The 16628-nt window shown below is 39.1% G+C and overlaps 1 protein-coding gene across 2 annotated transcripts in view; it reads right to left on the bottom strand.

The window, feature by feature from the left end:
* CDKL5 (cyclin dependent kinase like 5) overlaps positions 1-13866 on the bottom strand; it is a gene marked incomplete at both ends in the record, with an annotated part of 89637 nt that extends 75771 nt beyond the window's left edge. For both annotated transcript variants that reach the window (XM_082007436.1, XM_082007437.1), the window contains 2 exons: positions 13264-13298; positions 13803-13866. In XM_082007436.1, the coding sequence (XP_081863562.1) occupies positions 13264-13298; positions 13803-13866 (99 nt within the window). The remainder of the gene's footprint in view (positions 1-13263; positions 13299-13802) is intronic.
* Between the last annotated feature and the right edge of the window lie 2762 nt (positions 13867-16628).

Genomic DNA, 16628 nt, shown 5'->3' on the forward strand with positions numbered 1-16628 from the left:
TAGGATTTCACTTACAAGTGCATTATAATGAGTTGTAGCACCACAAGCTGTTTGCAATTAAGAGCCATTAGGGGCAGCCACAGAACACGCTGATGCAGGTCTGAATACGACTTCTGTATTAACACAAGCGTAATGATATATAACCTGTTTGCAGATGGAAGTATATAGCAACTACTAAGGAGCATGATTACTTATTGGCAACATTCCAAGGAAAAGTGTTATTTGTGGCATAAGCAGTAACATTTCACTTAGCCAAACCAGTACCCATAGCAGGAATTCATGCAACATATTATGTAAGAGTATCAGAAAGACATGCAGTTTCTTTAAGAAACAAAAGAAAAAGTGCAACAGATGTCTGGTTAATCTAGAACCATTAGTGTGACAAGCTGGAAGAAGCTGCGTGACTAAAAGAAACTGTGATCTGAGATACTGTGACTGTAACAAATTACTTATCTTTGACTTAATTTAAATTGAAAACCATCAGTAATGTATTTCACATGTCCTTCCCAATGTAAGATGAACTACTCATTATTTTTAACTCAGGCTTCTATGCCTCCTTCAGTTACTGCATTACTGGAGTATAAGGGTGATCACCTGTTTCTCTCCCGCCCTCTTTTTGTTTTGAAGATCTTCTGCAGCATCAGGTCTCCTTGCATCCCAGCTTTGTGCTGCATGAAATTCCATTACCCAATGTTACCATGGCCAAGCCAACTTAAGCCATCCCAATTTGTGACACTAAAAGTAACACCCTCACACTGTACTGCTTTAAATTCAACATACCTGGGAGGGGGAAAAAAAAAAATGTCTTCCACACCAAGTTAAGTTTTTCCTCTCTGAAAGCATACTGCCATCTTTCCTCTGTACTTTCCTTTCCTAAATTAGCCTTTGGGGAGAAAGGAGGGAGGGAATGCCAATTTTGAATACTGAATACCGCCCACATCTGAGCAGGGTTCATAACACAAGAAGTACAGAGAAGAAGGTAAGGGAATGGAGTATCATACAAGGGACATTCCACAGAGCAGTCTGGATTGTCACAAAAGACTCAAACAGAAACAACACAACTGCAGACATGAGAGCAACACCATTCCATTGATATGGCTACAGACAGACAAACCAATGTGAATAATGAAAACAATTAAATTTAATGCATTTATTTTCATGCCTGCTTTGAGGAACCTAGACAGGTCCTCTTAAAGAAATAATTGCATCTGACTGAAAGACAGTGAGAGTTCATATATTAAAAAAAAAAAAAAGAAATCCGTGAAATACAGTATACCTTAGCAATCTACAGCAGAAGTAACAGAAGACAACATAACACAACAAAAACAATCAAAAGGAGATGTAGGAATACCTTACTTTATCCTCTCATCCTATATAGCCTGAAAAGTGTGAAAAACAATCGTTTAATTCAGTTAATCTCAGGAGTCAAACTACTAGGAAACTGGGACAACACCAAACAGAGAGATCTAAGTTTTTTTCCACTGGAGCAGGTATGTAATTTTAGAGTTGGATAGCTTCCTCAAAATCAGTGCTTTAAAGGTTTTTATTATGAGAAACAACTCTTATGAAACAACTCTTTAAAAAAAAAAATTGCAGAAAGGCAAGACTTGGGAATAAGACTTTAAGAAATAAAAGGCAGCAATCCTGTGATACAGAGAATATTATAGCCCACCTGAGGGGTGGGAGGGGATATGAGACCAAACAGTCAGCTGTCTTCCCAGCCTGGGGTATCTCAGCAACTTAATTTCTACCCTCCATTCTGCACAACTATCTGATGTTTGGAGCAATAACAGTACATATTTGAATCTTCCACTTAGTTTAAGATAAATCAGGACTTCACTGACATCAATGACATTTAAAACATATTAATATAATGCTAATCTGATTGTCCGTTCCCCTCTGTCACAGGGAACTGAGAAGACTATGGTAGAGGCTCAGGCTCAGGTATAGACAAATGCCACAATGCATCAGTGAAAAATGAAAGCTTTAGAAGCTTTCAATACCACATTGGTATCTATCCTGCATAGCAAGAAGTTATAGATGTTCATTGTATGTTATTTATATACATGTATAGAAAAGTGATAACTAAAGTGAATTAGCACTAACCAAGCTCATCTGTCACTGCTGCACTCAAGGGAACTCCATGGAGGCAGCATATGGAAGCCCATGAAAGAAATACTATATACCTAATATTTCAAAAGGTTATTCATTGCCTAATGGTGACATTGAAGCAAATTACTATTAAAGAATTAGTATGTTTTTCGGCACTACAGCTTGCTCAATAGCTCTGTTTTACTCACATAATACTCAAGACCGATCTCAGCTCTGACTACCGCAAACATTTACTACTGGCACAGTCTTTACTTCAGAAGCTCAGTACAGGTCTCGTTCACTATATGTATTTCACACAAGTTTTGGCACAAGAACACAGCAGAGAGTTGGTGCTTTAGCCTGAGGAACAACAGCATTAAGTGCAATAATCCTCCATAGCTAAGCTGCCATTACTGAAAGAAAATGGTATGCTAAACAGAGATTTGCCCTCAGCCATGGTTAAAACCAGAAATCTTGCCAGAGACAAAATACATTTGATTAGTAGTGAAAATTAGCAATGTGACTTTTAATTACATACAAAAGTCAAAGAAAAAGATCAGCAAAAAATTTAAGGATGTAACCAAATAGAGGCAGCAACGAGACAGCAATAGTAATGGTGACAGATTATGTGGCATTTTAGACATAAATCAGTAGGATTTGGCACTGTACTTTTACCTGGTTTTAGGTGAAGGATAGTTATATGTAAATTGATGGTATATAAAAAAATATGCATAAGGACAGAATACTTTACACAGTATACAGAAATATTAGTTAATACTTTAAACAGTATGCACAGGCAAGTAGAAGATTTAAAGGACAGATGGCTTTAGGCACAGGTTAAGGTAATAAAAAAAAAATACACTGCTGGCATAATCTGTGCTAGAATATTCTGGTGATAATGACTTTCCAGTAGCACTGTACTAATTAGAGACTGTGAATACTGTAGGGAGTATCACAACATGCCTGCCCTGTTCTTAGTCCCTTGTTTACTTCTACCGAAGTCACTTTTAAGATACTGAGCTAGCTGAACTCATCTGACTCAAAATGACCATTCTTGTGTATGTCAGGGTAGTAGACTGGAAAACGTCTATGCATTACTCAGCTTTCAGCTTTATTGTGAAATGATAAAACTGAGTGCTTAAAATCCTGCTAACAATTCCAATTTTGCTGGAAGGTTCTAATTTTGAAAGTCAATCGTATATGAAGAAATACAAATATTTAAAATACGCTTTGCCTGAATGGAATCACTTGCCACGTAATGCTAAATGCTCTGCATTATAACTTCTACTGCACTGCAGTCTGTTTTCTGTAACTTTTAACAGCAGTACTTTCGTATTTACCTTCAGATCAGTCATTAAAATGTTGAATAACAATATTGTACCTAGTATCTATCTCAGTTAAAACTAGACAGAAATACCTCTCCTTAACTCCCTACTCACAGTTGCTTTGAGGTCTGTTAATCAGCCAGTTCTCAAATCCACACTGCTTTAAAAATCATGCAGAAATGTTGATTAGAATCTTGTGTAGTTCTCAGTCATCTAAGTAGACTGTCACAAATGTAGCTTCCTTCATCAGCAACACATGATTCAAAGTATGAAATTTGGTCTGTCTGACAAGACTTATTTCCCACAATTACATATCCATCCTTTTGTTCTTAATTGGTGATCAACTCTTCCATTGCTAAGCCTTACAGTGATCTGAAATTGTCTTCTGCTGTTTAGATAACCTAGCTGAATATTGGTACGGTCTTTTAGAATTATCACAGTATTACAAAAAGTTTAGTGAAATACAAACATGAAGAACAAGAAACTTCCGAATCAGCACAGTTAGTATTCTAGGCCTCAAATACCAGACAGTGCTAGTTTCTTCTCTCTAGCTGAGCAGTCAAAACCTGAAATCAGCTTATACCAGCTCCATCATATGAAAGATTATAACATTGAGGGGAAAAAAAGTTGAAGATAAACTGCAGTGAAGACAGTATTCTTCAGTCCAAGCACTTGGCTTAACACATGCTGAAAAGCTAAGGAGCCTTGAAAGCCAGATCTAAAATAAGAATGTCAGAAAAATGCAACACACTGAAGATAACCACAGCTTTTACAGACAAGTACACTTACCTTTTAATTTTGACATTGAAGAGAAACTCATCAACATCTAAAGATGGGTTAGCAAATGTCCAGTGAGAAACATTAATAACACCAGCAGATGTATGAGCTGGAGAAGGAATTCTAACATGTACCAAGCAAATTCAGAACTCCATTTTCATAAGATCAGAGAGACCCCACATTTTCTGTGAGTATGAAGTTTTCTCATTCCCTCTGTGAAAGCAGCATGACCAGGTCCTAGGTGCCTGAACACAAAATGCAAGCATCACAAGAAACAAATGGGAGGAACTCGGAGTCAGTGCACAGGTATAGAAATATGTGTTATCTGAACTACCCATCACTCATTAGGATTACAGAAAATGTGTTGGGATAGCTAGCATCACCAGAGCACTGCCACAGACAGACATGAGATATTTTGAGGAGGACAAGCTAAGAAGGCAAGGACATTCTTGCAAACGAAAAGGAAGCTTGAATGCATGGACATTTGCTTTGAAATAGGTAAGAAGCGCATCAGAAGTTTTTGCACGAGTGTTCGAAGACAGGTCAACACAGGTAACATTAGGGTGGACATCTGCTTCAAAGCACCTGATCAAGACAGCAAAATAGGTAAAGCCTTCTTAAGGGAAACCTTACAATCAAGTCCAGTTTTCAGATGGGACTTAGAGCACTCCAGCATCTGCTAAAAGGGTAATACAGCATGATGGAGATGATCAGCAGATTTTTGGAAGGGGCAGAAGGCAATTTCTTGACACTAATGACCAATGAACCAACGGGAATGGGAAGGTTGTTGATAACCTAAGAAGCAGTGACAATGTGTAGTCACCTTGACCAGAAGACCATTGTACACCAAGAAGCTGGCGATCCACACGAGAGTTCAGCTGAGGAAGCCCAGGACTGTGCTGTGCGGCACAAATCTCTTGGCCACAGGACAAACTCAGCCAGATTGTTGTAAGTGAGGAGCCTGTAGGCAGCTCCCACGCAGCACCCACAATTACATCACCTGCCTGGCCTTGCCTTTAAAATAAAAGCACAGCAAGAAGTTATTACATAAACAACCATTCTGTTTGACAGTATAAATGAATAGACTTTTCTTGTAAGAAAATCCTGTAATAGCTTGAATAATGAAAATGGGGTAACCCCTTCTTACAGATGTGGTCTGCACAGCATGCTGCACCCTGATCAGGGGCCCATTTGATACTGCACAACTCCAGGTTCCCAGCATCTAAAGAGATGTAAGATTAATAAACTAAAAATGGTACAGGTAAAGCTAATACTATAAAGAATTAGTACTTCAAATGACAACTTACAGAGTCCAAGTGCCTTTCTTACTGGAATTACAACAGACCAGCCTCTCCTGATGCAAAGGATCACGATACAGTGGAATTTAAGATCCTGAAATAACTAAGCAAGATGGACAGTAGTATTACAACCCTGGACCTTGACAAGAACAGACTTCCCCTTGTTCAAGGATCTGCTTAGATACAGCACTACAGGGTAAAGGGGTTTAAAGAGGGATGGTTGTTCTTCAAGGATGACTTCCTCAAAGCACAGGAATGGCCCACTCCAACACGCAGTAGGCTGGGAAAAGTTTCTCAGGTTGGTCAGCATTGGTAAAGAGGGAATTCCTGACTGAGCTCAAAACAAACAAGCAGTGCGAAGAGTGCCGAAGTGGAGATGGGCTACCAGAAGAAACATAGAAAAACATCGGTTTCAAAGGGAAAACTAAGGAAACTGTAACCCTGCTGGTCACTAGGGGATCTAGTGATAAAAGACATGGAAAAGGCCAAGATACTCAAAGGAAATCTAATTATTCTGTTACATATGCATATCCATTATATTTTCTACTGAGTAAACGATACCTTTCTTTAAAAGGTCAACAAATATTTCTTTCAGATATTCTGAGACACACACAAAACTTATCTGAAGACATTTAGTATTACTGAAGGCTCAAACAGGACAAAATTAAATACTAGGCTAAGAGGAAATTGCCTGGAAGTATTAGACCTATTAAAAGAGTTATTCTTCATTATTCTTCAATGCACTGAAGTGGCCACGTGATTCTGTAAGCTAAGATTTCTTTTTGCTTGATTTTAATAAGGAAATTCAGTGGTGTTTATCTTAAAAAAAAAAAAGTCTAAAAATGGCTTGTACAATAAAGAACAACCAAAACCAGACACAGTTCTAAAATAAAAGACCAGAAAAATATCTTATTAGGCAGGAGATGTTGTACATACAAAAGCAAGTGGCATTAGATTTCTAAATCATTTAACTGCACCCCCTCAGGCTCCAAGTACACTGATAACACACAGCACATAGCAAAAGAAAGGATAAGCCTAGGAGATTTCATAAATTTTACAGAATTCACACCACCACACACCTTCCTGCACACCTAACTAACCGAAAAAAACTCCATAAATTTATACACACGGATATACGCAAAAGGAAAGAAGCCTATATACTATACATATTTTCAGTGTTCTTTCCTGCAAGTTCCTGCCAGCTCCCCACACCAGCAGGTCTAAAAGCAGAGAACCATCAACTACCATGCTTTGTTATTTATATAATGATCAGCTTTAGGTGTCAAGGTGTTTCATGCTCTTTTCTTAAGATGCAGTCTATTATGTATTTACCAGATAGTAATGAAATCCTGCTCTGAAGAAAAAGAAAAAAGACTTTATTTTTTACAGGCTTTCATCTGGGTCCTTCTCAAACATTCATCTGAACATTGATAAAGCCCTGGCAAGAGAAAGCAAACCACTATGTATGCCCTGTGGATGGGAACTAAAGCAGAAATTAGAATCACTGCTTTCAAACCAGACACACAGCATTAGTAGAACAACTATGGTTTGACTGCCTGTTAGTATGAATCCCTCTTGCTCTCCAGCCTGGCCCTGTGGTGAGCTCTGCCTCATTCTAATGAATGACCCCCTGTTCCAGTGTCATCATAGTGTCATATCTACCTAGACACAGTCTCCACTTATTTCAGCTGTCCAAGGGTGTATTCAACTCATTTCTACAAACTCCTCCTATGTGAAGCTACAATTTCCAACGTTCCCCCCATATACAGAGTTTATTATCTCACAGTGTATCAATACATTCCTTTCTTACACTGGCTTTCAGCTTAATTTTTTCTTCTAGGCTTCTTTCTTCAGTATGCCTGTCTTTGGACACCTATGGCTTTCCTACAACACCTTCCTATCATTTTATCTATTTTAAGTCACAACGTTGTCCTATTAGCTTTGTATCTGATGTCAGAGTCCTCCTAATACTTGTTCTTAAGTCCCTATTAGCAAAGGATAACTCTGCATGAAGCTGCAAGCCCACCTTGCAAAATAAAGGAGATAGTGGTTCTACTTAAAGGGCAAGTATTTGACAAGTCTTCAACATAAGCAAAGATTCTTTTCCTCAGTCATGATCTCTGATGCTGCTGAACTGTTCAAGCAGTTTTCCTTTTCGGAAAACATAGCCAAGATCCAGTAAATAAGCCAAGACAGCCTATGTAATAGTTCGTGAAAATAAAATGTATTCCAGTATTTTCAAACACAATGTATCTCAGTAGGTTTCCTTATGAAAAGTCCTCTCATTAAAAGAAAAAAAAAAAAAAAGGAAAAAGCTTTTCAGAACATCCAACCTGCTTTATCTCAACATTATTTGTATTAGCTTCACATTAGGAAAAAAGATAAACAAGTAATCTTTATGCACAAATCACAATCAGCAATAGAGAATTTGTGATAAAACATGCTGTTTAATAGTGTGAACACAGTCATTCTAGAGCAGCTACTTTAGCTTTCCTGATAACATTCCCTTTGCAAAGAACAAATATAATATAATAATGTCAAAGTATTTGTTGCTTATGCCATTCTCTCCAATTTAAACCCATTTCATATCACTGAAATGCACTGGGGCAAAAAGCTACATATTTATTGAAGCACTAGTGGGTTATATGTTGGAAAACTACTGCAATTACGGGCCAGCTCCTCATTTTACAAAAAATTCACCCTCTCACCAATACAATGGAGATACATTGACTTACAATAGTTGCGAATTTGATCCTGGCATGTTGGCACTGTTTATAGAGATGAAAATAAATACTTTTACATTCAAATTCCTAGATGGAATTGCTAGCTTTGCACAAAAAGAAAAGCAGTACATGCTGAGGGAACATGACCAAGGATAGCCTGCTATATACCATAGATGCATTAAAAATACTGTAACATTCTCTATTTTTATGCTGTTTCTCAACTTCTTATGTGGTGCTGAATAGACTTACTGTGCACTCACAGTTCAACTATGCTACCTCCAGACAGACCATGTGGAAGAATTTCCTACTTTCTTCATTCATACAAAAAAAAGTATGCCCATCAGCAGCCAAACAGTTAAAAAAAAAAAAGTATATCCTTGTATTTCCAGGTAATTCTGTTAAGAATTCATGAAAGTGAATTAAATCTTTGTTTTCCTATACAGTAGGAAAGTTGTATTAAAAAACAGTTCCTGATCAAGGAGAACAGCTACATATACCATCCTGCAATATGGTTTTTTCTTCCTTTGTTTACAAGTCACTTTTTTTAATGCACAGTCTTTCTATCATGGTTTGGTAGAGGTTCCCATTTTGAGCTAATTAGTGACTGGTTTTAGACCTCACCTAAAACCTACCCCTTTAGTTTATAACATCTTTGACGTCACAGGAATTAGCACCTTCTCCACTTTTCTTCTTCCCTTCCCCGTCTCATTAGAAGGACGATTTTCTACAACTTCACTTCTATCACGTTCATTCTAGTCAATGATCAGCATCAGAGCCTTAAAAGTTCTGTATATAATCTGGATCTTTTCTGTCTGGATCTGGAGCAAACAGGCAGGATCTTTTCACATCTTCAAGCTCCAATTCATATTGTCCCTCCAACTCTCTCCCTTTATAGCCACTTTTCTTCCATATTTGAAAGGAATACGCCAAGTAAAAAACCAATTAAACCCATTAAAAATGTAGAAACTACTAAATAATTCTATTTTTTATGATGTATATAGTTAAACATGAACTAAACCCTTGTGGCAATTATCAAAGGTTTTCTTAACAAACCTTACATATCTAGGCAACAAGCAGGACGTGTTTGCTCTGAATCTGTCCAGTACCTCGCAAAAAAGCTGGAGACAGGTCTCTCTCAACATGTTCTACCAAGCCGCAAGAGGAAAAAGTTATAATAATAAACAGTCAGGGGAGGATGGGAAAAAAGCTGCATGTCAAAGTTTAACTTTTAGATATTTATTCTTTTTTTGTAAAACAGACAGCCCCTAAAGTCAGAGAATCACAGAATAGTTTGGGTTGGAAGGGTCCTTTAAAGGCCCACCCCCCTGCAATGAGCAGGGACATCTTCAACTAGATCAGGTTGCTGAGAGCCCTGTCCAACCTGACCTGGAATGTTTCCAGGGATGGGGCATCCACCACCTCTCTGGGCAACCTGGGCCAGTGTTTCACCACCCTCATTGTGAAAAATGTATTCCTCATATTTAGTTGGTTAAACATTTCTTCCTTCTATTTAGTCTGAATCTACTTTTAGTTTAAAACCATTACACCTTGTCCTACTGCTACAGGCCCTGCTAAAAAGTTTGTCTCCAAACTTTCCATCTGCTCTTAGAGTCTGGGTTGCAGCTGGTTTTAAGTAAGAGAGAATCATAAATCAGTGAGCTTAAAATAGAAACATAACCTTGCCTTTTTTTCAGCTCTCCAAATGCTGTAAACCCTAGGCCTTAGTAAAGCCACTGGCTAAAAGCTTTAATAAATACCACTTTGCTTTAGAATGTCAATACAGTTCACAGAACCACAGAATCACTAAGGTTGGAAAGGACCTTCAAGATCATCAAGTCCAACCATTAACCCAACACCACCATGCCCACTAAACCATGTCCCAAAGCACCACATCCACATGTTTTTTGAATACTTCCAGGCATGGTGACTCCACCACCTCCCTGGGCAGCCTGTTCCAATGCCTGACCACCCTCTCGGTGAAGAAATCTTTCCTAATATCCAATCTAAACCTCCCCTGGCGCAACTTGAGGCCATTTCCTCTCGTCCTATCACTAGTTACTTGGGAGAAGAGACCAACACCCACCTCACCACAACCCCCTTTCAGGTAGTTGTAGAGAGCGATAAGGTCTCCCCTCAGCCTCCTCTTCTCCAGAATGAACAACCCCAGTTCCCTCAGCCACTCCTCATCAGACTTGTGCTCCAGACCCCTCACCAGCTTCGTTGCCCTTCTCTGGACACGCTTCAGCAACTTAATATCCTTCTTGTACTGAGGGGTCCAAAACTGAACACAGGATTCGAGGTGCGGCCTCACCAGTGCCGAGTACAGGCACACAATCACTTCTCTACTCCTGCTAGCCACACTATTCCTGATACAGGCCAGGATGCTGTGGGCCTTCTTGGCCACCTGGGCACACTGCTGGCTCATGTTCAGCCGGCTGTCAACCAGCACCCCCAGGTCCTTTTCCATTGAGCAGCTCTCCAGCCACTCCTCCCCAAGCCTGTAGCGTTGCATGGGGTTGTTGTGACCCAAGTGCAGGACCTGGCACTTGGCCTTATTAAACCTCATACAGTTAACCTCGGCCCATCGATCCAGCCTGTCCAGATCCCTCTGCAGAGCCCTCCTACCTTCCAGCAGATCAACACTCCCACCCAACTTGGTGTCATCTGCAAACTTACTGAGGGAGCACTTGATCCCCTCATCCAGATCATTGATAAAGATACTAAACAAGACAGGTCCCAAAACTGAGCCCTGAGGAACACCACTTGTGACTGGCTGCCAACTGGGATTTAATGCCATTCACCACAATTCTCTGGGCTTGGCCGTCCAGCCAGTTCTTTACCCAGCGAAGAGTAAACCTGTCTAAGCCATGAGCCACCAGTTTCTTGAGAATGATGTTGTGGGAGACGCTGTCAAAGGCTTTCCTAAAGTCCAGGTAGACAACATCCACAGCCTTTCCCTCATCCACTAGGCGGGTCACCTGGTCATAGAAGGAGATCAGGTTGGTCAAGCAGGACCTGCCTTTCATGAACCCATGCTGGCTGGGCCTGATCCCTTGGTTGTCCTTCACATGCCCCGTGAGCACTCTCAAGATGAACCACTCCATGATTTTCCCCAGTATGGAGGTCAGGCTGACAGGTCTGTAGTTCCCAGGATCCTCCTTCCGGCCCTTCTTGTAGATGGGCGTCACACTGGCAAGCATCCAGTCGTCTGGGACCTCCCCTGTTAACCAGGACTGCTGATAAATGGTGGAGAGTGGCTTGGCAAGCTCCTCCGCCAGCTCTCTCAGTACTCTTGGGTGGATCCCATCCGGCCCCATAGACTTGTGGGTGTCCAGGTGGCTTAACAGGTCCTTAACTGCTTCCTCCTGGATTATGAGAAGTTTATTGTGCTCTCCATCCCTGTCTTCCAGCTCAGGGGGCAGAATACCCTGCGGATACCTGGACTGGCTCTTAAAGACTGCGGCAAAGAAGGCATTAAGTACCTCAGCCTTGTCCTCATCCTTGGATACAATGTTCCCCGCCATATCCAGTAAGGGATGGAGATTCTCCTTGCCTCTGTTTTTGTTGTTAATATATTTGTAGAAGCATTTTTTGTTATCCTTTACAAAGGATAACAAAATCCTTTACGAGTTGTTTTTACTAAGCTTGAAGATGCAGCAAAAAAATGGTGTGACTACCTAAAAATTTAGATCCTCACAACCGTCCTTACACAGGCTGTAGGAAGACGCACTTTCCTCTGCTAAAGCAAAGCCTTTCCTTTCTAGTCATCTGGTATACAGTAAGGTACTCTTATAGGAACCCAGACAACAGATTACCCTGCGATTATACTATACTCTTAGAGTACTGAACTATTCCAGATGAGGACACGTGTGAACATATGCAGAGCTTAAATTTCACTCAGCAATGCAAGAAGTTTGAGAGTCTAAAAGTCTAGAAACTTCTCGAGTCTTGGTGAGGTTAACTTTCATAAAGAGCTGCCAAGTATAAACTGCATGGTCTCTACCCAGGTGATTTCAAACTATTCACCCTGAATTATTATTCCCTAACTACCCAAAAATATCTTATTTACCAAAGCCATTCTATTTTCTCCCAAGCCAGACAAGGCTTCAGCTTCAGATAGGATATTTCCAAGCTCTATTTCTTTTCCTTTTTTAAGTCGTATTTGGAGTTGCTTACACTAATATACTGACTATACGTCCTGTGCAAAAGTCCTTCTGCATACATGCTAAAAGCCACTGCAGGAATGCCAGTCCTCTGCACAGTGTTATCTTTTTCCATAAAAGGGTATGAACCACATACAAAAACTTTTACATATTCTTGGATCACTACAAATGAGTGATTCTATGATTGTGAAATGTTTTGCTTCAGAGAAGTACAAGTTATTTTGTTAAATGGCTACACTGCAGCTCCAAATACAGCCAAGTAGTTCATGGCAGAGTTCCCTGTTGGTGAGCAGCAAGTTCAGATATACCCAACTTACACAGGAGTTAAAATAGTGTAGATAAGTTGCCAAGTTTCATTTTTGCTTGAAACAGGTTTTTTTCTGTCCTTTTTTACTTCTTCCAAATTAAATATCAACAAGCACGTAACTCAGTGCTTTCTTACTGCATTTTGATTGTCCAACAGCTGTAGAAATTTCACATAGATCCCACTTCCCCTGGCCCCCCGCTCGACAGGTAAGTGCTTACACAGCAGTATTTGGCAATTAAGCTGACATCCTAATTGAGACTACTGGAGCATAAACTGCATTCCAAAATAATTTTTCTTTTTTTTTTTTTGTCTTTTTTTTGTCAGCTTTCTTAGTTAAGAGTATGAAACATTAGTAATATTTCATGTATTTCAGACAAATATTAAACATAAAAAAACCAGTAGGTTTGGTACTAGATGTAGCCATTTCCTCTGACAGTATTGCAATTAAACTGAATAACTGACTGCAAGGAAAAGCCCACCCCAGCTGCCACATCTCGTGCATCGTAACATCTCAGTTCTCATCAAAAGTCATCGCTTCACTCAAATACATTTATCTCTGATTTAAAGCAATTTACTTACCTTGTGTCTGCATTTAAGTACAACACCATAGGCTCCTGAAACAAAGAAGAAAAGAGATAAACCATCTCAAAGCAGAAAAAAAGGCAGCAAGATAAAACAGTCCTCAGTCACCTCCTGGCTATAGAAATATTTTTCCCAGTATTATTACCCAGAACTTGCACATATAGTTACTGTACTAAATTTCTTTCCAGTGAAACAATTCCATAAAAATTGCTTGAACGTAAATGGATTTTGAAATACTTAAATTATTTTTTAAAATATATTTACAGAGAAGTTTGATAACTTGCATCTCTTCACTCTTAATATAGTGAACTTTAAAAAAACCCAAACACCTCCTCCCCAAAACACAAAACTGTCCCATTTCTCTTCCTTTTCTTTCATCTTCCAAACTTCTCCTTCTTTCTGAGAACAGAATTAGAAGGAGCTGTAGAGAATAAATGGATATTTCTTAAGATTTGCATACAAGCAATATTTTGCAAAGGAAAACTTACTACCAGCAAGAGAACCAAGTCAAATCTAATTCATTTTTTGTTACTTACCTTCACCTACAACCCCAAGGATCTCAAATTTATTCATCACATTACCAATGTTAGGAATCTTCATGAAGACAAATTCCTCTTACGGTGAGAGCCACAAAACATGGCACAATGGGGAGCGTCCAAAGATTTTGCAAAAGGCTTTAAAATATCTCTTGCGGGGGAAAAAAAATTCCACCTTGATCAATCAGACTTCTCACACTCTTCTTAATTTCTAGGCAGTCAGCAGCTTCCTGGGTAAAGAAGAGAAAATAGTGTAATTAGTACTTTGTTTTATTTCAGTATGAGAGAACAGTGGTGTATATATACACATCATACCAATATTGTCTAACAACTATAACAGACAATTAATTTACTTCTACGTTTTATGATCAAGAGAGCTTAGCAGCATGTATAATGGACAGAACCTATTGAGAAAATATATCTGACAGAACAGTTGGCCTTCTAATCCCATACTTCGGACATCTCTTACAATAATAACTAACTTAAAGGTTTTTTCTACTAGACAGAAGCAAGCAAAAAAGTTGATAGGAACTACCTCAGTGAGCAAATATACACCTATAATTATTTGTGTTCTTAGTTTGGTCTATGTTGACAGCTAAGTATAAAAACAAATTGTGTTTAGTCAATTTATTATTTGTCCACTGTAATGACAAAATATGGTAGAAAGAATACTAAACAATAGAAAACAGTCTCCTACTACTATTTTCTGTGTTTGTTTAAAAAAATACAGGAAGTTATTTGCTAGACTGACTAGCAATGAGGTTTAGAAAATTATCTCCATTACCAGCTTATTTAATAGAAATGTAATGAACAAAAAAAAAAAGTTTTCAAAGGTTTTTCTTCCGTATTTCCCAAACACTGAAGTAATCTGTCAAATCAAGCAACTATGCACAGAGAAAAGAGCAGAATTTTTTGTATCTGTCTGTTTTCGACTCACCACATCTCTTCTACAATCTTAGAAATCCGACAAACTAAACACACTCAAGTTTGGTTTTGCTAATTCACACTGCATTTTTTCCCCTAATAGTAGAGGCATACATCCCATATTCAAAAACGGAAAAAAGCTAAAATAGTGTCACCATGAATCAGAAATACATCATTCCACAGTTCAGTGCTCCAAGAACAGGACTACTTATGAGGAACAAGATGGCAGGATGGAAGCAAATTAATTTAATTAACTTATGTGTAATGGGTGAGTGTGACCTAATGATACTGGGTTCAGCTCCCACAAATGGGAAGTCTCCTTGCTATTTCACTATAAGCTGGCCAAAAGCCCTTTGTTGACCAAGTCACACATAACAAAAAGGATGACTCAAGGGTGGAGGGAAATCACAGTGACACTAGCTTCTGCAAGACACAGGGAGATCATTTGGGGGGTTTTGTTATTTTAGAAGCAACTTCAGAGTTAACCAACCACAGTACTTTGGAAACAAACTTTGAAAATAAAGCAGTAACTTCCAAATTAAAGGGATGGTTAGGGCTTTTTTGTTTAGTTTGTTAAAAAGTTACCCACTCCTTAATGGATTATTTCAGTGGTTTAGTTTACTATTTTAATTAATCAATTTTTTCTTCACTTGTGAGTTGGATAAAATACCCTTTCCTTTACCTTCTACATAGTCTCCTCCTACCTCATTTAGCGTCTCCTTCTCTCAAAAAACTTTGTGCTGATTGTCTGGGCTTTCTAGTTACACTAAGAAATGTGCTCCTGGAAAAGCAGGAGCATCTGCTCAGTTGCACTCATCAGCGCAAGAACACAGAGCCCACACTGAGCTGCTTCGGCTTTCTACTGAAACAGGCTGGTGCCAGGCACAGCTAGCTATCCCCATGCTGCAGCCGAGTGACAGAAATTCCGCTACGGAGACTTTGAAAGAACAATTAATGCCCTAACATAAACAAGACACAAGAAAACAGGTCAGCCACGTTCAGAACAGCAAAAATACTTGCTGGAAAGAAAGGAACAGTCAAAAACATATATTCTGTTTCCTATTAGCACTATTCAATAACGTCACCAAATCCTCTACTTCACTTCCCAACATTATTCATTGACAAGTTTCCAGAAATTAGTTTGTGATTATATTCGTTACTTATCTTCTAATGTTATCACCATATATTGCCTTTCTGCCTTACAGTATACACAATTCTTTTTGTATCTATGACAAAGCAGTGAAGAAGCTTATAAGATAATAAATCAAAAACTCAACAAGAAATTTAGGTGCAGTTTCCTCTTTCCCTCATTCATAATTTAGAAGTTTCTCATACACTACTTCAAGCTATACAGGCCTGCAGCTTGTGATACGCTATTTTTATTTTTTCTGTTTTTTAAGACTTCTGCAAGTATATTCAGTAGATATCCTTTTCTTAATTAGGAAATAAAAGTTAGACTTGCAAGCAGCTGGCCTTCCTTTCTGAAATTCAGTACTACACATCTTCCTCTCCTCACTGATCATGCAGTTTCCCTTTTCACTGCATTAAGAGTAAGAACCACTGCAAGCTGATCCACTTCTTACACTGGTGGGCCTGGACACATGGCACCTAGAACAGCATCCATATGTAATTCCTTAACGCTAAAAGCCTGTCAACTCACTTATCAATGTTCATTCACCGTCAGTGATGCACGTTGACTGGCTCAAAGAAACACACAAACCAGCTCCTTGAATTCTCCCCGAAGTGCATCATGACAGACAGCAGAAGTAATACAGATGGACGTACAGGGGGACTCCCAAAACAAAACTGCACTCAAGTGACCCAACTCTTCCACGCTAGCTCCAGAGTCATCTTCAGGCACAACTCTGCTGAGAGCACTTCATGAGTGCCTAATCTTGAAAT

Source organism: Phaethon aethereus (assembly GCF_964289735.1).
Source record: "Phaethon aethereus genome assembly, chromosome: 1".
NCBI lineage: Eukaryota > Metazoa > Chordata > Aves > Phaethontiformes > Phaethontidae > Phaethon > Phaethon aethereus.